This window comes from Physella acuta, unplaced genomic scaffold (assembly GCF_028476545.2).
Source record: "Physella acuta isolate Inbredline_101_S28 unplaced genomic scaffold, ASM2847654v3 ptg000532l, whole genome shotgun sequence".
Lineage (NCBI taxonomy): Eukaryota > Metazoa > Mollusca > Gastropoda > Physidae > Physella > Physella acuta.
The window spans coordinates 139,482-160,880 of NW_026732051.1; the positions used below are offsets into that span (position 1 = coordinate 139,482).

General features: G+C 34.9%; 2 protein-coding genes across 2 annotated transcripts; one reads left to right on the top strand and one right to left on the bottom strand.

The window, feature by feature from the left end:
• Positions 1-346: 346 nt before the first annotated feature.
• On the bottom strand, positions 347-11,593 carry LOC131945233 (DEP domain-containing protein 7-like). The gene is made up of 9 exons (XM_059306275.1): positions 11,472-11,593; positions 7,380-7,579; positions 7,021-7,226; positions 6,574-6,743; positions 5,598-5,840; positions 4,717-4,893; positions 3,681-3,802; positions 2,626-2,827; positions 347-2,251 (listed from the first exon to the last, which is right to left on the bottom strand). The coding sequence occupies exons 1-9, from the start codon at positions 11,560-11,562 to the stop codon at positions 2,052-2,054; spliced, it is 1,611 nt and encodes a 536-aa protein (XP_059162258.1). The 5' UTR covers positions 11,563-11,593; the 3' UTR covers positions 347-2,051.
• A 454-nt stretch (positions 11,594-12,047) lies between these two features.
• LOC131945234 (large ribosomal subunit protein mL44) lies at positions 12,048-21,204 on the top strand. Its single transcript, XM_059306276.1, has 10 exons — positions 12,048-12,155; positions 17,469-17,580; positions 17,778-17,864; positions 18,088-18,188; positions 19,114-19,189; positions 19,435-19,519; positions 19,629-19,700; positions 20,312-20,460; positions 20,574-20,656; positions 20,930-21,204. Exons 1-10 carry the CDS (start codon positions 12,071-12,073, stop codon positions 21,136-21,138), a joined length of 1,059 nt encoding a protein of 352 aa, XP_059162259.1. The 5' UTR covers positions 12,048-12,070; the 3' UTR covers positions 21,139-21,204.
• The last annotated feature ends 195 nt before the right edge of the window (positions 21,205-21,399 follow it).

The window sequence follows — 21,399 nt, forward strand, 5'->3', positions numbered from 1 at the left end:
GCCCTTAATTAAATGACCTATGGCTATAACACAGAGGTCATGATATGAATTTAATGAAAATCTCAACTTTATTCCAGCTAAACAGATTAGATTTCTTTAGCGCAAAACAATTTTACTTTCATATAAATGACATTTTCTCCCCCTAATTTCAAAGCTTTTAATTTTAAAATTAATATACAGACTGCCTTCTTTCTACTTTTCAGTAATTAGATAATATGGTGAAAAAAATATTTCTAAATACTAATATTTTAACTTTTTTTACAGTTCGCAAAAATTTAATGAACATAAAAATGATTAATTAATAACAGCAATCAAAATCACATAATTCTACCTTTCTCATTAGGACTTTATTCAGAAAAGGGAGGTAAAAACAAATATCTGGAACATTTTCAATTCTGTATTACACCAAAAACTATGGATTTATTAAAGAGTACAGACAAAAGTTTTATCAGACAATACAAGAAAAACATTCAAAGAACTGCAAATTACAAAAATGTAAGATTACAATTTACAGTTGTATGGTTACAATGGAAAAAATTGCATGGTGTATGATAAATAAATGCAGACCTGGTATAATGTAAACTCTTGTTTTTACAACAGGCATTGAAAGACTTGATAAATATAAGCAGTACAAAAACATGTCAAATTGTAGAGACAAATCATGTTGCATAGGTACTCATGGATAAATATGGAATTAACATTGTCAATCATTGCTAGGGAAATATCTGATAGTTTTCTTTTTGGGGATGTCATGTTTCTGTGGGGGTTATGTGCCCATGTCATGCAGTGTGTGTGTTTGCACTAAGTTATGTGTAGTGTGTGCATTTGCACTAAGCTATGTGTAGTGTGTGCACTAAGCTATGTGTAGTGTGTGTTTGCACTAAGCTTATGTGTAGTGTGTGCGTTTGCACTAAGCTATGTGTAGTGTGTGCACTAAGCTATGTGTAGTGTGTGTTTGCACTAAGCTATGTGAAGTGTGTTTGCACTAAGCTATGTCTAGCGTGTGTTTGCACTAGGCCTAAGCTATGTGTAGCGTGTGTTTGCACTAAGCTATGTGGTAGTGTGTGTGTTTGCACTAAGCTATGTCTAGCGTGTGTGTTGGCACTAAGCTATGTGTAGTGTATGTGTTTGCACTAAGCTATGTGTAGTGTGTTTACCATTTACAAATGTCAGATTTTCATGATACACAAAATTAATCTGATTATAACATACTGACCACTGTCAAAAAAAAAATATCAAGGAAAATAATGCAGAACAAATTTTAGAGGCCTGCACAATATTATGTACATATATAATTAAAGAAATCAATACAGTTTAAGTATATCAATACTTACCATAAAAGGTAAGAATTTTTCTTTTAACAATGTGAAAGTAAGGCAATGATATTGTAAATTAATCAAACGATGGGTAGGATCATACTTGTGTACAACAAGTGAAAATAAAAAGAAGTACTTGTAAATAATTTTCTAGGCAGAAATCTCAACAAAAAAAAAGAATTGATATTACAATTGATATGAGACAATTTGTAGTTGTAAACACTAAACTAGAATCTGACGTTGATACTGTTAATGGATATGAGATCACAAATATCAATAATTCTTAGGATCAGTCCATAAATAATTGCCAATTCAGCAAAAGGGACATATAAACACAGCAATCTGTCATTTAAACTGCAAATGTGATAATAACTGCAGTCAAATCTAATTTCCCATCCCACCAGGATTACTGAACCACTATTTTAACAATGCCAGTCTCCTTTTAACTTTGAGCTTATAAACATTTTACTAATAAATTATATACTCCCTTACAATGAGTAAAAAGACTAAATTACATAGCATTTTGTGTAAAGAAACAATTTGAGAACACATGACAAAAAACAGTTTAAATATATAAATAAAATGTGACATGAAACAGCAATATTTAAACAATATACATATGTATATTTTAGCACCAAATTGCTACCAGTGCAAGAAACCAATGTCATCAAAGAACTAACTATATCACAGAACAGAATTCCTGCCTTGTATAAACTGCTATAGGTTAGCATTGAGCTACAAAAGCCCTTGGAAGTTCTGCTCAAAAAGTGCCGGGTAAGATTTCTGGAACTGCTTGAGTCTTTGTTTCTTCTCCTTGAGGGAGATGCGGGTGTTGTCTAGCACTGAGTTCATCAAGTCTATCAGGGACTCCTCTGTACAGTCCTTGGACTGCCTCTCAAATTCCTCTGCTGTCACCCGGTTACAAAAACTTGATTCTGGAGGGAATGATATGGAACAAATATAACAGATGGACTACAAAAACATGATTCTGGAGGGAATGATAAGGAACAAATATAACAGATAGACTACAAAAACTTGATTCTGTAGGGAATGATATGTAACAAATATAACAGATAGACTACAAAAACATGATTCTGGAGGGAATGATAAGGAACAAATATAACAGATGGACTACAAAAACACGATTCTGGAGGTAATGATATGGAACAAATATAACAGATGGTTACAAAACCTGGATAAGAGTGTTCCCATCCTCCTCACATGTGTGTAGTTGAATAATTAGTTACAGGAATTATTACCACATGGTTTCTTACAGCAATGTATATACATTTCCCCCAATCACACTCACCACAGGACAACATGGGCTTGCCGGTCTTGAGCTGGTAGAGCTTGAGCGCCACCTTCTGCCTGATGTAGCGAGGTATGGTGAACATGTTCTCCACCTTGTTCATCATGAACTGGATCAGCTTCTGGGCCACAGTGGACGCCAGCAGCTTGTGCTGGAAGATGGAGTTGGTCAACAGACCCAGGATGGCCAGTTCATTGGATTCCTGGCAGCAACAGATAAACAAGACTTAGGAGTGTTGACAGAACTAGGCTCTAAACCTAATGTGGAAGATGGAGTTGGTCAACAGACCCAGGATGGCCAGTTCATTGGATTCCTGGCAGCAACAGATAAACAAGACTTAGGAGAGTTGACAGAACTATGCTCTGAACCAAATGTTAGTAAAAGGATCTTATATCACTGAATATAAAGACGGGAGTGCCTTCGTGTATGGTAGAGCTCACTACCCCTAACCCAAAAGTCATGAGTTTGGACCCCTGGCTTGAGTCTGTAGAAATGCCTGAGTCAACCCAGCTCTGATGAGTTCCTCACGTTAGGGAAACAAAGACGGCTGAGCATTGTGCTGAACACACTATCCTTTAAATGCCAGTCACCAAAAAAAGATGAACTCTACTTCATCTGACACACGTGTCTTGGGCACAAACAGGAAAAGGTGATTGAATATGAGAACACTGCTAAAATGTTGCATTGAACCCTGCTTAAGGTAACCCCTTTATATCACAAGTAAAAAAATTCTTTCTTTTTTAAGTAATACACTTGAATGTCTAATAAAATGCTTGCATAAGATTATCAATCAGGGACATGCCGCTTCATTCGCATTACAAAAACTTCATACTTGAGGTATAATGGTTGACTGACATTTCAGGTGAAAGTGGATGTATTCATTTGCTGACCATACAATCCCTACACACACCAAGCTGACTCCACAACCCCCATATACAACTAACATCAACAATGAAACTCTACTTCACCTGTCAATGACAGGTTACTTTAAGTTAACAACCCAAGGCCTCCATCATCTATTCCGTATGTGTGGTAGCACACAAGAAAATGGGTACCTGAGCATCAATACGAATTGTGGAATCACAGGCAACTGAGCGCATGAACTTTAGCAGCCTGTACAACTCCTCTCTCACAGTAACTGGCAGCAGGATCATATACAGCTGCAAGGCACTCAAAGCTGGAATAAAAACAATACAGGATCATATAGAGCTGCAAGGCACTGAAAGCTCGAATAAAAACAAAACAGGATCATATGTAGCTGCAAGGCACACAAGGCTGAAATAAAAACAAAACATGATCATGTACAGCTGCAAGGCACTCAAAGCTGAAATAAAAACACAACATGATCATATACAGCTGCAAGGCACTCAGAGCTGAAATAAAAACACAACATGATCATATACAGCTGCAAGGCACTCAAAGCTGAAATAAAAACACAACATGATCATATACAGCTGCAAGGCACTCAAAGCTGAAATAAAAACACAACATGATCATATACAGCTGCAAGGCACTCAGAGCTGAAATAAAAACAAAACAGGATCATATACAGCGGCAAGGCACTCAGAGCTGAAATAAAAACAAAACAGGATCATATACAGCTGCAAGGCACACAAGGCTGAAATAAAAACAAAACAGGATCATATACAGCTGCAAGGCACTCAGAGCTGAAATAAAAACAAAACAGGATAATATACAGCTGCAAGGCACTCAGAGCTGAAATAAAAACAAAACAGGATCATATACAGCTGCAAGGCACACAAGGCTGAAATAGAAACAACGAACATACCCTTAAAAGTTAATAATAGAAATCAAATATAGAAAATACAAGTACAACTGCAGTTGTAATTAGGTAAACTTAAATTATGGTTTGGCATAAATTTTATGCTAAACAGACGAGTAAGCAAGCATGCATGTCACCTCCCCCAGGAGTTTCCATTGCTCTTTCATTCAGAAATAGTGGCCTTAAATGTGATTTTACACACCTGTAAATTTTGTCGCTATTCGTCTTATTAAAAACTATGGCTTAAGCTTATGTTTCAAGCAATAAAACCATTTTAATTTCCTTTTTTAAAAACAAGTTTGACCTACCATTATCATCCTGGCCAGCTAGAACTAGATTTAAAATGGCTATATTTAGCTCCAAATACTTTTGTGGCAACAGACATTCAGCTTGGCTGGTAAAATGTTTCACGATTATATCCTTGGCCCAGACTTTAGCTTCAATACCTCGTCTCTTGAAGATTGGCTCACTCAACAAACTAAATCCTGAAAAGAATAATTCACTCAGTTGACAGAACTTCACATTTTAGTCTATACAAGTTAATTGATACATATGCCGAGGTCACAGAAACAAGTGAACTCTACTTCACTTGCCCCATAGACCGTCAGGTTTGAAAGGGAAACAAGAGAGAGGGAAACAAAAGTCGGCTGGGTATTGTGCTGACCACGCTATCCTTTACATTCCGAGGTCAATAAAAAAGATGTACTCTACTTTATCTGCTCCATTTAAAATTAAAGCCAAATAATTTCCAATTTCATTAACAACTAACCTGAATAAAAATTTTCAATCATTGTTATAAATAACCAATGATCAACAAAAAGATGAACGTATAGAGAGGTTATATTGTAAAATTATATTATAGATAACAAATTTTTTACTACCCCTCCAACACATTAAGTATACGTGTCAACTGGTTATGCACCATTGAGGCCATTAACTCTGATTTCAGCCTGCTTTTCTTTTTGGATTTGCTTCCATAGCCTTTGTCCAACCAAGAACAAACTACAAGGCAGCAGTTGTTTGATTTTGGAGTTATCTCTCCTAGAAGAGTGGCTGTCCCCAGCTACAAGCCTCATCTGAGGGGTTTGAACTTCAGACTTTTCAGTTTAGCAATCATGAACTTTACCGACTCGACCACCCCTATCGGTAGTAAAATGCATAGATCTATATTTGCAGTAGCCAGATCTACCTCTAGGGAGGAACTCAATGCACTCCATGGCTGTCTTGAGAAGTGGGTCTGATGGTGTGTTGAGGCTGCTGGGGGTCAGGGGCACATGCCAGCTGCGGGCCACGATGTTTGAAATGATCAAATGGTCTCTCTGTTGCTGCTGCCGACTCCTTTTCTCCTCACTCAGGATCCCATCCAGGAAGGTCAGGTCTACTATGGTCAGCAGCTGCCTGAGGGCCACCTCTCTCCACATGTCATCAATTTCTGTTCAAACATACAGCAAGCAAAGATGTACTGGCATCGGATAAAAAGTAGCATTTTTTTTTACAAGGAGGGAAATTGTTATTATTACCACAAATAAAAACGGAAAATAGAGGTTTTAAAAATTACACATAAAAATATCTGGTGGGAAATTTTCTTCAAAGTTAAAAATTGGATTTCCTAAAATATTTCATATCTGAAAACGGTGACCAGAAAGATGCGCAAATACAAGTAATTATACCTATACACTTTAATTTTGTTATTAATTAACGATGGACATATGCTTTATTATGCTAAAATGCACTTTATTAATGTCTATAATTGCTTGATACTTGATTAGAAAAAAATAAAAATGCCCTTGTGCACTATTACTGTGAACCCTGGAAAGGAAAATTATCTTTTCACTTGCAGAAGTCAATAGAATAAGGCATAAAACAGAATTCATGGGAAATCTGGATCTTGTGTGGGTAACTACTAAATTGCCTTTACTTTTTACTATTTGAATTAAGCCATCCACAAATAAAGATTTATAAGAATATAAGAAACTAAGAAAAACTTGCCTTTTGTGACTTACTAGGATTTTTAAAATTTAGAGCCAAATTAAGTACTTGAAAAAATAAACTATGTGACATAATTTTTAATAAGACAATAATAAATTATTTAATTATTAGCTTGCCTATATTTAAAATGTGATGCCAAGATGGTTTTAGAATAGAAACTGGAAGTAAATTCAAACCTTCAGCGGAAAGTGCTTTAACTTTTGTGCCTGGTGTTAAGGAACAATCCAAGTCAAATGTCACAGTCCCATCTTTTATATGTTGATTTTGTATCTCTCTGAGTGGCCTGGTGTTGGTAGAGGCTTCAGAGTCATTTGGCTCCTCATCTGGCTCAAAGGCTCCAGACATCCTGGAAAATAGCAGATAACTTTTAATGATTAGGGTAAAACAAATTTCTACTATAGCTCTGTATCACAGACATACTGTATGTTTAGAGTTACTGACCCTTTGAATGGTGAGAACATTAAAACATCCTGACAGGATTATAAGACTTATTTTTACAAGAACTTGAAGCTTACTGTGAGGACCCTGATTTTTCAATCTGCACCATCACAACAAAACAAGCATATATTATCATATAGTGACCTCATGCTTTGTCTATTGAGCAAGTTTCAACATCTACAAACCTAACAGAATCAGATGACTGGGTCATGTTGTGAACTACTGATCTGTCCCCATCTTCTTCATTCAAATCCAGCGCATCCTCATCCACTGCATGCTCCCCTATAAACTGATACAGCTTGTTGCTGCTATCTTCAAACATTATTTTTTCTGTGTCTGGTTTCTCTGTGGCGGACTGAAACACTTTTCTCTGCATCAGCATTTGACAAACCTTCAAAATTCAAACACTGAATCAACATCATTTTAAAGTAATTAATTACTTTTTTTCATAATACTAAGAAAAAAACTTTTAAAATTTATCATAATAACAGTATGAAAATAATTACTACCTCTAAATTATAAAAAGATAACAACAAAATCATACTTTAACAGCCTTTTCCCTAGATAAATCTGATGAAAACATTTCCTTGTCATTAAGAAGAAAATGAAGCACAACATCAACAGCATCAGTGCCAGTAAAACATGATTCTATATGCCTCATTTTGTACCGCCTTCTCTTCAGTTCTACCTTACATTTTAAATGCTCAATAAGATCATTCCAAATTTTTGTGGCACGGAAAGGACCTGTGATTTTTTTCACATGAAAAAAAAAAATTAAAATCTGTTAAAAACAAGAATATAATTAGGGCTAGGCCTATAATAAATAGTGGGACAGACTAAATTATTGCTATTGTATTAACTTTAGGTAACTAGGCCTATGTGGTATTTAAAGTAGAAAATAAAAATCACTAGGCCTAATCACACAATTATTTAGGGTCTGCAAGGTCTAGATTTCTAGTTACTAGATCTAGATCAAGTCAAAACTATAAACTATAAACTAATGAATAGAAAACTAGAAAAGACTAGTTTTTTTTTATTTGGTTTTTTTTAAAGCTTTTTGTAAGCCCTAGTAGTAGTAGTAGATAGATAGGCCTACAGATATTCTATTATTATTAAGGCCGATTGCAGCTGGAAAAAGATGTGCATATCATAAATGCATAGCTCTACAATTACCTGGTTTTTATCAACATTTACAATATTACATTTAGCCTACATGATTGCTGTTTAGTGTTTAATGTTTGTTTACTGTATGATTGTTTAATGTTTAGGCTTCCGCTAAGGCTAGGCTAATGTCACATATGTATGTATGTTGTGATGGGACAGGTATTAACAAGATAAATACTACTTATAATTATTATAGTATAGGCCTACTTAAATAAATAAATAGTAAATCATAGGCCTACTAAATTAGTAGTTTTTCTTACTATATGTGAAATCTACTCAATTCTCAATTTAAACATGACAACTGAATAAAAAACGTCCATACTTTATCCTCTAGGCACTAATTTTGGGGGTTGTAGCGAGTTTAGACTAAATTATTGAATTTTAAAAATTTTTGTCACTCACAGCTATGATATGACGGATCATCCATGACAACCTGGTTAAAAGTTGAAAGGTTTAACTTTTTAAGTGACCGTGAAATAGATCTAATTTTTTTTCACAAGAGAGTTCCTAAAAGTAGAATTGGCCCGTCTATCGTCGGGTAATATTTTTAGAGGAAAAAAATTTAAGAGAATGTCATCAGAAAAGAATTTAAAATAAGACAAGACAGAAGTGATGTTTGAATTCTTTTATTTCTTTAATTTTATAACATTTTTTATTGTACAAAAGAGCAAAATAAAAAACCATGCCAGGTTAACGTTTCCATTCAAATAGCGGTCACGTGGTCAATCTTATAAAAAAAACGGTTGAAGATATTTGATTTATTTTTTCATAGACTGATAAAACTAATAATGCTTTACTATGGAAATCAATTTTGTGATATGGAGATCTATATTTAAAAAGTTATATTATTTTGAATGACACCGACTTTAAATTTAGCCTACATTCCCCAAAGCAATTTTTGAAAATGCTTTTCTGGCATATTTAGCCTTGCCACCTATAGCATGTTTTTATAACGTGAAAACCCGCCATTTTACTCGTGATAAACATTTTTAAAAGTAATTCTAAGAAGGTCTCTGGAACTTAGTCGAAAAACTCGCTGGAAGTCATGGTCCGATCCTTACGCCATGTTCTGGTTAGCAACCAAGGACGCTTTCAAGTTAGTGAGCCTCGCTATAAATTAGTAAAATAGGCCGTTACTAGTACTCTAGTACTAGAGGAGCTTACACTTTTCGGACACACATAGCAAAAAAACGCAACGTAAAAATTCCATGCGGTCTCATTCAGTAACCGCTTAACATAGAACACAAAAAAAAGTATCATATCTATCCGCAACCATTCTACTTTAATAATGTGTGTGTCATTTTGTATTCATACGCATAGAACTTAAGCTATTCTTGTTATAGTGACTGGGGGGTCTTAACGTGTGTTCGAACACATGTAATACAGTTTTACATGTGTTCGGACACCTTTACCCGTCATCGGACATAGCACTTTTTGTTCATTTAGAATAATTTAAAGTCAATTTAATGAATAAAAACATATATTATATGCATGTATATTGTGTTATTGATTGTTTGTGAGGTAATTTTAATAGTATAAAACCTTTTTCCCACACTCCCAAAGTTCATCCCATTCAGCCATTGCGGCTCGCGCAGTACGCTGCTAAGCCAGCCAGGTCACATGATTCCCCCTCCTCTTTCGCATTCCACTGCCTTCTTGACCTTATTTTGACCCTTTCCCTTCAATAACCAGCCCCTTTTATGCTCTAAATTCTTATTTAGTAATATTTTTGTGTTGCTGTCCGCTCCCATGTAAGGCCAAATAAGTTAGCGAACACCCCTTTTTTATTGTTCAAGCACAAAAAAACCCATTAACCTTGACATTTACGATGTTCCATACATATATAGAAGCTATTTATAGTGTAACCTTTTAGCTAAGCATTGATTGGTTCAAGTTTTGCCCCTAAGTCCAACCCTAGGTCACTTCATCCGGCTGGTGTAAAAATAGAAATGTGCGTACCATGCAACGTTAAAAAATTTCTAAAAATAATTCTTGAGAAAGGAAACGGAAGTACTTGACACGGAAGTGTTCATAAATGAACAGTTTACGTGCAGGCGCCGTGGTTTCGCGTGAGACATGCTAATTAAAGTTTCTATGAGCCAAAAACCGACGAAGTGTTCGCTCCTACGTAATTTTTGGTGTGTGTCCGAAAAGTGTAAACTCCTCTAGATCTAGTAGTAGAGGAGCTTACACTTTTCGGACACACATAGCGAAAAAACGCAACGTAAAAATTCCATGCGGTCTCATTCAGTAACCGCTTAACATAGAAAACAAAAAAAAGTATCATATCTATCCGCAACCATTCTACTTTAATAATGTGTGTGTCATTTTGTATTCATACGCATAGAACTTAAGCTATTCTTGTTATAGTGACTGGGGGGTCTTAACGTGTGTTCGAACACATGTAATACAGTTTTACATGTGTTCGGACACCTTTACCCGTCATCGGACATAGCACTTTTTGTTCATTTAGAATAATTTAAAGTCAATTTAATGAATAAAAACATATATTATATGCATTTATATTGTGTTATTGATTGTTTGTGAGGTAATTTTAATAGTATAAAACCTTTTTCCCACACTCCCAAAGTTCATCCCATTCAGCCATTGCGGCTCGCGCAGTACGCTGCTAAGCCAGCCAGGTCACATGATTCCCCCTCCTCTTTCGCATTCCACTGCCTTCTTGACCTTATTTTGACCCTTTCCCTTCAATAACCAGCCCCTTTTATGCTCTAAAATTCTTATTTAATAATATTTTTGTGTTGCTGTCCGCTCCCATGTAAGGCCAAATAAGTTAGCGAACACCCCTTTTTTATTGTTCAAGCACGAAAAAACCCATTAACCTTGACATTTACGATGTTCCATACATATATAGAAGCTATTTATAGTGTAACCTTTTAGCTAAGCATTGATTGGTTCAAGTTTTGCCCCTAAGTCCAACCCTAGGTCACTTCATCCGGCTGGTGTAAAAATAGAAATGTGCGTACCATGCAACGTTAAAAAATTTCTAAAAATAATTCTTGAGAAAGGAAACGGAAGTACTTGACACGGAAGTGTTCATAAATGAACAGTTTACGTGCAGGCGCCGTGGTTTCGCGTGAGACATGCTAATTAAAGTTTCTATGAGCCAAAAACCGACGAAGTGTTCGGTCCTACGTAATTTTTGGTGTGTGTCCGAAAAGTGTAAACTCCTCTAGTAGATTTAAATAGGCTATAAAAACAGATTTGTAAAAATTATCTTAACTTATAGATCTAGAATAGAACTGTTTGCCAGATATAACTAGATCTAAATCTATACTATACTATCATACTAATGCACTATGACAAGTTATGAATATGATTATGAACCCTCAACCTCTGCGGCCTGTGGCTGATGACTTGCTGTACTGTAGCTAGGCCGTAGCCGTAGTAATTTAGGCATTAGGCCTAATAAAGAACCAACATGTTAAATACTAGATCTAGATCTACATACCTACTGGTCCTTTCGATTCTCTGAACGGGATCGCTCTTTCAAAACGATCAGGTTGAGGAGATAAAATATCCGTAGTTAAATAAGATGCCATTCTTTCATATCTACACTTTACTTTGTTTTGAATGAACCTCCTCGGACAAAGTATGCCAGATTTTTTTAGATCAAGTTGTCATCTTAACTTCAAGTGCTCCCAAACAACTTAAAAAGTGCTATTTTGTTATGTTTGCTCTCAAAGAATTACTCACTGTTTGTCTTTAAACTAAAACAAAGAAAATAAATTCAAAAGTTAAAAAAAATATTCTGTTGTAATGCATTTCTCAAAATTACTTAGATCTAGAACTTTTTAGTTCAGCATATTTCCAACACCCTCTTCAAACCTATGAGTATTTACTACCGGGACACTTTAAAAGCTTCTGGTCAATGTTATTGAAAAGAAAATTGAAACTGATTTCAGTACGTCAACATTTTCTAAGCTTTGCAACCCATGTTTTTAGTTAACTTCATAAAATGTAACACTATTGGAATCAATAATTAGATCAATAGGCTCACAACTGGCATTAGGTCTAGGCCGGAAGTTTTGATTTTGGTTATGACAAAAAATGGCCGCATCCTTAGTTCGTACTTGTGTATTATCTCGGTTTACATTAGCGGTCACTAGAGGTACTCCCATTTGTCTAAATTATGGTGAGTAATTGAATTAAAAATTGCTTATCTCCTGTATTTAAGTACAAAACTAAGCAGGGCAAATGTTCTAAGTATTTTAAAATTGTACTCAAAATTAAATAGTAATAAAAATAGGCAGAGCGCCTATCGGCTACTAAAAAAAACTAAAGTGAAAGTGACGCTAAAGTCAAAGTGCCGGGCTAAAGTTAAAGGCCCTACCAGTGAATGGTGCCAGTGCACTGAGTGCAGTATTTGAGTATTTGCCCTATTAATTTCGAAGTCTATTCCCAGTTTTAATTTATGTTTTAAACACCAAATTAATCATGAGGTTGTGTGGCCGAGTGGAAATGTGGGTGGCCGCTGTGCTGGAAGGTGCGGGTTTGAACCAATCGGCATCAAATGTCTTGTCTTTTACACTTAATTTTATTTTTTCCTGTTCATGAAAGGGTTATGTTTGTTAATTTTTTAATCGTATGTGACGTGATTAGGCCTAATGGCATAGCTGCAATAAAAATAAAATACTTAAAAAAAACTTTTTAAAAAACCACGTTTTTCTTGTGGACTAAAAAGTAGAAAATAAATTTTTCTTTTGTGCTTCCTCGAGCTGTGCAGATTCTTGTGATGACTGACAAAAAACGTGGGTACGTTCACCATCAAATTTCCCGACCCATCTGCCCGACCCACGTTTTTTGTCAGTCATCACAAGAATCTGCACAGCTCGAGGAAGCACAAAAGAAAAATTTATTTTCTACTTTTTAGTCCACAAGAAAAACGTGGTTTTTTAAAAAGTTTTTTTTAAGTATTTTATTTTCTCCTTTTTAGTCCGTTGCTACACATGAGAAACGTGGTTTTTAAAAAAGTTTTTTATATAGTTTATTTTCTACTTTATCTAATGACTTGATTAAGTATGACTTGACTAAGTGTTTATAAATACACGGACTAAAAATCTTGAGCGACCAGGATTCGAACCTGGGTTGTCGCGGCCACAACGCGAAGTACTAACCACTATACGATCACGGCCAGCGCGCTCACATCGATTGGGGCCGAAGTAACTGTGCCAATAGGCCTCCAGTCTTGTCGGTATCTTTAGAAATCATGTCCTCAATTTTATGGTCCTTGGGGCGTAATTAAATTAAGCTAATTACGGTCTCTAATTGCTAGTTTTTATGATTGCATCTGAAATTGTTAGGCGAAAGTAGCCTGCATGCCAAATTTCAGATCTGTAGAGCAATCAGAAGTGGGCTAATTTTCGATGTCAATTTTAACAACAAACAAACAAACAAACGCGAAGCTGAGTTAAGAAAAACGTGTTAAAAATGACATGTCCCTTAGATTTTTGGGTAAAATCTTAGTTTAGCGTCGTAAATTCGGCCAAAACTAGTAATGTGGGAGAGAGTGAATTAATGAATATGTCATTAAATATGAGTATATTTTCGTATATTTTGATAAAGTATTATAGATAATTGAATAATAGATCACCATTGATGGTTAAATCAATTTAAATATCCTGAAATTAATTTTTATCAACCCTGTTCGAGATAGTAAATTTGCTATTAAAAACAGCAGCCATCTTAAGAAAATGTTATTGAGATTAGCTTCCCTTTAATTTCTATTCATATGAAAATGTATTTAAATATGATCGTCTTGTTGTGTAGTCCGTATTACAAAGCATTTTTTTTTTAAATGTGAATTTCCTAACAAACAACTTTATTAATTCTAGAAGCATTGTGAGATGCAACTTGTATCCATGTATTAAATCACGTTTTTTTTTTACTAATGTTTATTTGATCTTACTATTATTAAATAGTTGTGAGTTTTTTCTTATTGTTTGAATGTTCACTATTTTCATTTCAGGTTTTTCTTTTCATCAATTAGTAATTCTATCGTAACTTATGACATTTTTTTACTTCTCTTTACCATAATTAAACCCCAACCTCCGTCATATTTTTGTCGTCAATGTCACAACAAGTCATAATGTAAAAAAAGTACGCTTCACTCTGCCTTATCTAAGATCTCTAACCATAATTTTGACAACATTAAATGTTTGTCATCATTTATATATACAGAGAGACAAAATGTATTATCCACCAGCTTCCCTCGTAAAACATCATCTAAAACAATGAGCCAGTCCACCCCTTAAGTGCGTGTTGTCATTATTTATGGTCGATCGCAAGTCTCCACCTGCCAGACACATTTTGGTTATCCTTTGTTGTCAAATTGTCAATATCAAGTACACAAGTGAGTGATATGGGGTTGTCCATAAATGATGTCACATATGATTTGCTACGGGAGTGAGTGAAGATTTGTGACGTCAACTCAGGCGGCTTTGCAATTTATGACGTGTCGGTCTCATGAATGAAGGGAGGTGAACGGGGAAAAATACCTAGGTGATTGATGGAGAACCTCTATAATGCTTTGTTCAATCAAAATAACGATAAATAAGCATTAATATACGTATACCTTGCTTAAAACGAATCATCACAAATGTTGCAAGCCTGCTAGTTTAAGACATTCGGCAAAACGGCCGCAACACATTATCCCCGTCAAAAAGGCTTGCCACCAAATGCCTGCCGACGAATAAGCCGCGTCTAATGCGGGGCGTTAGGAATACGGCCATTAGCATGGGCCGCGTTAGAGCACCAGTAGGCTATCGCGCTTTGTAAGATGACGTAAATACTTAAATTCAATTTCGCTAAACTAAGCGAAAATTTAGTAATGTTCCATCGTTTGAGGAAATTTATTTTCTTGGACTTAAATTGAAATATCATGTTGACTGTCTGGCTCTTAATTTCCGAATATCACTTTTAATGTATCAAGATTCAGAACTATAATTTACTTTAATAAGTGACATCTTATCGTTTATTGTGGTTTTTATAAAGCGCAGAGCAGCTTCAAAATCGGACGGCCATCCTGTTTTCACCAAGCTTCTTTTGGAGCTTAATATGGGTAGTCTAGTTCTATACGATGAGAGCTTAATACATTTTTAAAGGGCCGAAAGTTTCAAGACAACAAGCTTGCAGAAATAACTACGTACGTTTAAATGGACGAGTGATAGATGTGTTAGGGGCCGTTTAATGAACACCAACTTATGTAATCAAATTAAACGTCGCAAAAGCGTCAAAAAGGCAGTGCTTGTTGTTTTTTTTTCTATAAAATTAGCCTAACGGTCGGCGGTACCGCTACATGACGTCACGTGCGAGCGTTAACTCGGTGACGATGTGCTAAGTGGGGGAATGAAAAAGGTGGGGTTCAAGAAATGCGACTCGGCAAGCTTTTTACATTTCTTGACCCTTCTTAATAGTTCTTTCGTCCCCACTGAGAAAATGGATCACCAATGAATGACGCGTCATACTTCTACAGCTGGTCTTTCTCCCACAACCATCCCGTTTTCACGAGAGAAAAAAAACCTGACCCGTCTCCAAAATCACATCGCTGAGTTCTATTCAACCTCTCCCCACCACAAATCACAATTTCTATCTGAAGCAATATGTTCATATGTTTGCTCTGTAATAATGCACGTTGTCATTACTATCTTAAGCTCGACGTCATTTATGAGCGATCTAACATTGATTTGCTTACTGCAAATAAAGTGTTCAAAAGTTCGACCTCCCAACAATTGTTGTGGTCTTGGATGCACACTATTAAGTCTGATAAGGTCTATTAGTCATTCATGTCAACTATATTAAAAAAAAATTACTATACAGGGGGTCATCCATAAATGATGTCATGCTTTTTTTTGACGATTTTTACCTCCCCCCCTCCCCTCCGTCACACGTCGTCACAAAAAGCCAGACCCCCCCCTAAAATGACGTCACACCTCAGCCTACAACCCCCCTCAAAATTGCAGTTGAATTGTTTTTAAACAGCTATATTTTTCCAAAATCTTGTCTGAACTCTGTCAAAATAGAGTATTTTAATCAATTGTTATTACAATGTATTAAAACAGTTTTTTAAAACGCAAAATAATGTCTAAAATTCGTTTTCTAACATTGCTTTTTTAAAATGCAAAAGTGTGACGTCGCACCATCTGAACCCCCCCCCCCCCTCCCCCTCATCACACAACGTCACAAAATTACGGACCCCCCCCTCCCCCCTACGAGTGTGACGTCATTTATGGACGACCCCCGGCATATACTAAAGCAATACAAAACAATCATATTAAACCACAAAATCAACACAAAAGACATGTGAATAGACAATTTATTGTTTTTAAAACATGGCCACTGCTTGTATTTACTCATTGTTGTCTCGAACGGAGTAGTTTAAAGTTTATTCCAGGATATTTATGACTGGTTTGGTCTTGGATTGTGATTTGTTTTTCAATTATCTGTTATATTATGTAAAATATGACATAAATTTGGCCAAATGAAAGAAATATTCATTAGTTACCTTCATCGCACATTACTAGCTACGTTGGAATTTACGACGCTAAACTAAGATTTTACCGATTTTTGCTAAGAAAAAAAACAACTTGGGAAAAGTGAGATGGAACTGTGAATTATAGTTGATTAAAAAGGACATCCTATTCCTATTTCACCTGATATTTGTTCTATGCGAATTTTAAATAGTAATTGACAGTTGAATATTAATGTGAACTACTAACTAAATTGATGCATAGGACTAATTAATATAGCCTATTAGGATTTATTTTAAAATTACTAGATCTATTAGGTCTAATTAGTAATTAGACTAGTATAGATTTAATTATAGTGCATAATGATAATTGATCAGTTTATCTATGACCAACGTAGCAGAGAAATATTATCCTAAAAGCTAAACTTAAACCATGTCTAATATTTTTTTTAATGAAAATGTAACACAATTAAAAAAAATAGCACTGCTCTCTTCTTAATCTATATCTCACTCCCCAATCACAATAAATGCTTTTATTATTGTAAGATATTATTCCCAGTCGTATTTAGCATGAAATGACAGCCGACTGTGAATAGCCCAAATACGGCTATTCCCAACCGAATACGGCTATTCCCAACCAGCTGGGAATAGCCTAAACCATTGGCCTATTAATTTATTAACTAGATCTATAGGCCATAGGCGTAACTACTATTAACTAGACTCTTTCAGCTATCATGATTTTCTTATTTTAATGTTAACGATTGATGCCAGTTGATAGTCATGATTTAAAATCTAATTGGAATGTACTTTAAGAACTCATGCCAGGATTTTATAACCATATTATTAATTTTAACTACGCCGTGCATAATTTAAAAAAACATTTAATGGGCCTCTCAAATACCTTTGAGACTTTTAAACTACTTTTCTCGCTCCATTCAATAATTATGCCTATTTTAATATGAACATATTCCTTGTTTTAAGTCCCCGCAAGAAACCATGACCAGTACAGAATGAGGTATTTAAGAGAAATGTACAACAGAAGGTTAAAAGTTGGTCCTGAAAAACTAAGGAAAAGATCTGATTGGATAAACTGGTAAAATAACAAGCTTACTGTTTTTTTAATCCTATTAAATTAATGAAATGGTAGTATGAATCCCGAAAACAAAGAGAATTATTCTAAATTCAAAGTTTATTGCACTCATTATTGTTAAATTTTATATGATGTTTCGATTAATGTACTTAAACATTCAAAATGTATACTCTTATAACTGTTTTAAACATTTTCAACAGGAACTATGATGCAGAAATCTTTTGTTTTGGTAAAAGGCTAAGTGAAGATTTCAATGAATCAACTCTAAAGCAAGCATTTATTCACAGGTAAGTAAATCTGAATTGTTTTATTTGATTATGGTGGAATGTAATTTCTATCTGTTATTATTTATTGCCTTAATGATTTGTGCTGTTCTTTAGGAAGTGTGGGGGAGTTAGGTTTTTCGGGCTGTCAGCAATATTGGTAACGTATAACATTGTTGACAGCCCACACAAATATTATACATTTATTGTTGACCCACCGCATGTAACAGGTCAATTTTTTTTGCAGATCCTATGTAGATGCAGAGAAAAAGAAAAGGGAAAAGCTTGGCCTAGATGATGCTGTAATGCAGCTACAGCTAGAAGACAATACAGAGCTTGCAGAACAAGGCATGTATTTCGTGCTTATATATTAAATGATTCAGTTGTGAGTTCATAGAACAGCTTCTTTTGATCCTATGGTATTCCAGGTAGTGTAGGCACATAGTGTTTCTTCCACTGTTTAAAGTATATATTTTCTATATAAATTCTATTTCGTTGGGGGGGGGGGGTGGTAGATGCCTGAAAGAAACTCTGTAGGCACATCATCTAAACTGGGTCGGAGTTTCCACAAAACCAGAATTTTCTAGATAGCCAAGGTCTTAACATGAGACAGCTTGGCTGGGTTTCAGAGCACTGGTTTCCTGAATTTGTATCGACACTACAGTCTGATGTGTATGATGTATGATGAGTTCACAGCTCCTCTTGGAGGAAGTAAATGTGATTAGGCACAGCATGGACAACTCAATATATTCATATACCGTCAAAGAAACACGTGAACTGTCTTGTGGACTATCATGATACTTTTAGCAAGGGCTGTTCTAGTTTGATGCATGATAAATTAGAAAACCAGTTAGTCAAAAATGTTTGGTTTGCAGTTAGCTTGTGAGCCGAGATCCCACGTCCATAGGGCACGTGGCTAGTTTAAGTAATAATTATCTACAATAATTTAGACATGTTCTAAAGTTATTCATAAACTGTATCTTATTTGTCATGAATTCAAGTAGGAGTTAAGTTATTTTAAAAAGTGCAATGGCTAGTGTTAATTGATGTGTAGCACATGTCTTAATAGGCACTTAACATTGACTACTTAATGCTAGGTGAGAGGTCCCAGTCGACTGACTGACTTTACCATACATGGTATGATACAAAAAAACAAGCCCTCCAGAATAATAAAAATGTATTGCATAAACTTGAATGAAATAGCAAGAAAGAAAGTGATAAAAAAATTTTAAGTAATGTAAATTTAAAAATATGCCTCATGTTTAATTTATAGGTTCAAAGCTGATGAGTAGCTACATCAAAATCTATTTAAGAAACATGTATCCATATATGTTTGAAGAAGGCATTAGGTAAATAAAATTTTAATATAACAGCTTTTATTTTCTATTTGTTTTATCTGGTTTTATTCTTAAGTAACAAATGGCTAGTTGAAATTGAAGATCTTTTTTATTAATGTTATTTGTAAGTTGTTGTTAAATTACTCGCCTGTCAGTATTGCCTGTCAGTATTGTTGTTAATTAAGTATAAGAATAAGTTGACTTTTTCTATGCCTATATTGTGGTTCAACTTATTTTTATTTTCTTATTGTTCCCAGTGCTGTGCATAATTTTCTGATGACTAATAGAATGCTTTCTTACATCGCAAAACATATTGGCTGTCGGGATCTTATTCTTTCTGAGGTACCATGTTGAGAAATGTATTGTTTTAGTCTTGTCAGCATTTCACTTCCATTTTTAAAATCATGTACCATATTTTTGTGTGAAATAATGTAAACTTACTTTTATCCAGGAGTTTCCAGTGCGGTCACCAACCCTTAGTCTAACCTTTAAAGCTATTGTAGGGGCCATCTTAAAAGATCAGGTATTATCTCTTTACAATTTTCACTGCTGCTCATTTGTTCAGTATTAAACTGATGAAGACCATGCTTTTAAGTGTGGTTTTAGTCCATTTAGAAGGTTTTAGAAAAAAAAATGTGCACGTATTTAAAATATAACAGATAGTTTGTAATTTTTTTTAAAGTATTTTTTGCCTTTCAATGTGAGTTAACATTGTCAGATTTATGTTACAAAATATACAGTAAACATTTTAATTTAGATAAAAACCCAGGCTCTTCCAAATTGAGCTGAATAACTAATTAAAAGTGATAGTCTTCAGATGAATTATGCTAATGTATTATTTCTTAATGTATTTTTTCTTAATGTATTATTTTTTTGGGTGGCAGCCACCCTCAGTTTATACCTAGGCAAGTGTCAAGCCATGTTAGTACAGTTGTCTTTCTTTTGTTGTTCAAGTTATCAAATTACGTATATGGGGTTTTTCTTTTCTGTGAATGACACTGCACTTGATATTCCTTTATTTGAGTGTTGCTTCTGTTACAACTAACAACATATTGATTTAGTTGGCCTTGTCTTTTGTATCTAGAAAGAATTGTGTTATGTTTGTATATTAACACTAAACACTTACTTGGGTAGGGCAAGGAGCAAGCGGAGAGGTTTGTCCGGGATTTTGTGCTTCCCCAGCTGATTGGGAAAGACATCAATGAATTATGGGAGATCATCAACCCCATGGGTCTGTTGACGGCTGTCCTTGCCATGATTGGGAAGGGGCCACCAGAACCAAGGTTGGTCGTCTAAAAAATTATTTTATTTTTACTTTTTACATTAAAAAAACCCTATTATAGTTTGTTGTGCTATACTTATGTAAAATGGCATGTTTTTTTTTTAATCGCAACAGGTTATTATGGAAATCAGCAACAAACACAATCATGTCCCTTTATTGGGTGGGAATATACAGTGATAAAATATTAATTGCAAAATGTAAGTTGCCCTATGTTTTATTAATCAAGTATTTTTCCCATGCAAATAGGATGTTTGAAATTTTGTAAGCTTTATTTTCTTTAAATAAATCAAAAAGTACTAATTTAAAAGAAACAAACATGTGTAAAATGTTCTAGTTCTAACCTTTATTTATAGCATCTGGTGAGGCAGTAATGAACATTTGTAAAATGTTCTAGTTCAGACCTTTATAGCATCTAATTAAGCAAAAAGATGTGTAAAATGTTCTAGTTCTGAACTTTCTTATTTCCACAGCACCTGGAGAGACTGTAACGATAGCAGAAGAAATGGCTGCGAGGGAAGCTCTGAAGAAAATCATGAAGACGGACGACAGTAGGGCACCTTTACTCCTGGGCAGAATGGCCGAAGGTTTGTCCTTAGATGAAAGTAAAGTCAACATCTCAGCGGAAGATGTCATCAAACAGTTCTACTCATCTAGCCAGCAAAAAACTGCTTCATCATAGCACAGACGATTGACTTGTTTTTGTATTTGTTTGCGTCTAGCATTAGAAATTTATATCTTAAAAACATTTTTGTCTCTGTTCATTTTTATTCACTGTTGTTTTTCTGTTGTCCCATAATTTGCTTACTGGTTCTGTTATCGCCTTTCTGTTTAAAATTTAATTATGCATTATAGGGATCGGTAAACCAGACAGCTTCCTTCTCTTGTCATCACAGTATCCAGGACTTCACTAGGAAAAAAAACTATGCCTTAGATTGTACTG

What these genes read in the sequence shown, in the direction of transcription:
- LOC131945233 (XM_059306275.1), bottom strand. Translation starts at nt 11,562, where the DNA reads ATGGCATCTTATTTAACTACGGATATTTTATCTCCTCAACCTGATCGT. An exon ending in CTAGGGAAAAGGCTGTTAAA is followed by an intron (nt 7,227 to 7,379) that starts GTATGATTTTGT and finishes TGAATTTTGAAG; the next exon opens with GTTTGTCAAATGCTGATGCA. An exon ending in CATTGAGTTCCTCCCTAGAG is followed by an intron (nt 4,894 to 5,597) that starts GTAGATCTGGCT and finishes TATTCTTTTCAG; the next exon opens with GATTTAGTTTGTTGAGTGAG.
- LOC131945234 (XM_059306276.1), top strand. Translation starts at nt 12,071, where the DNA reads ATGGCCGCATCCTTAGTTCGTACTTGTGTATTATCTCGGTTTACATTA. An exon ending in GGGCCATCTTAAAAGATCAG is followed by an intron (nt 19,701 to 20,311) that starts GTATTATCTCTT and finishes TTACTTGGGTAG; the next exon opens with GGCAAGGAGCAAGCGGAGAG. An exon ending in TAAAATATTAATTGCAAAAT is followed by an intron (nt 20,657 to 20,929) that starts GTAAGTTGCCCT and finishes TTATTTCCACAG; the next exon opens with CACCTGGAGAGACTGTAACG.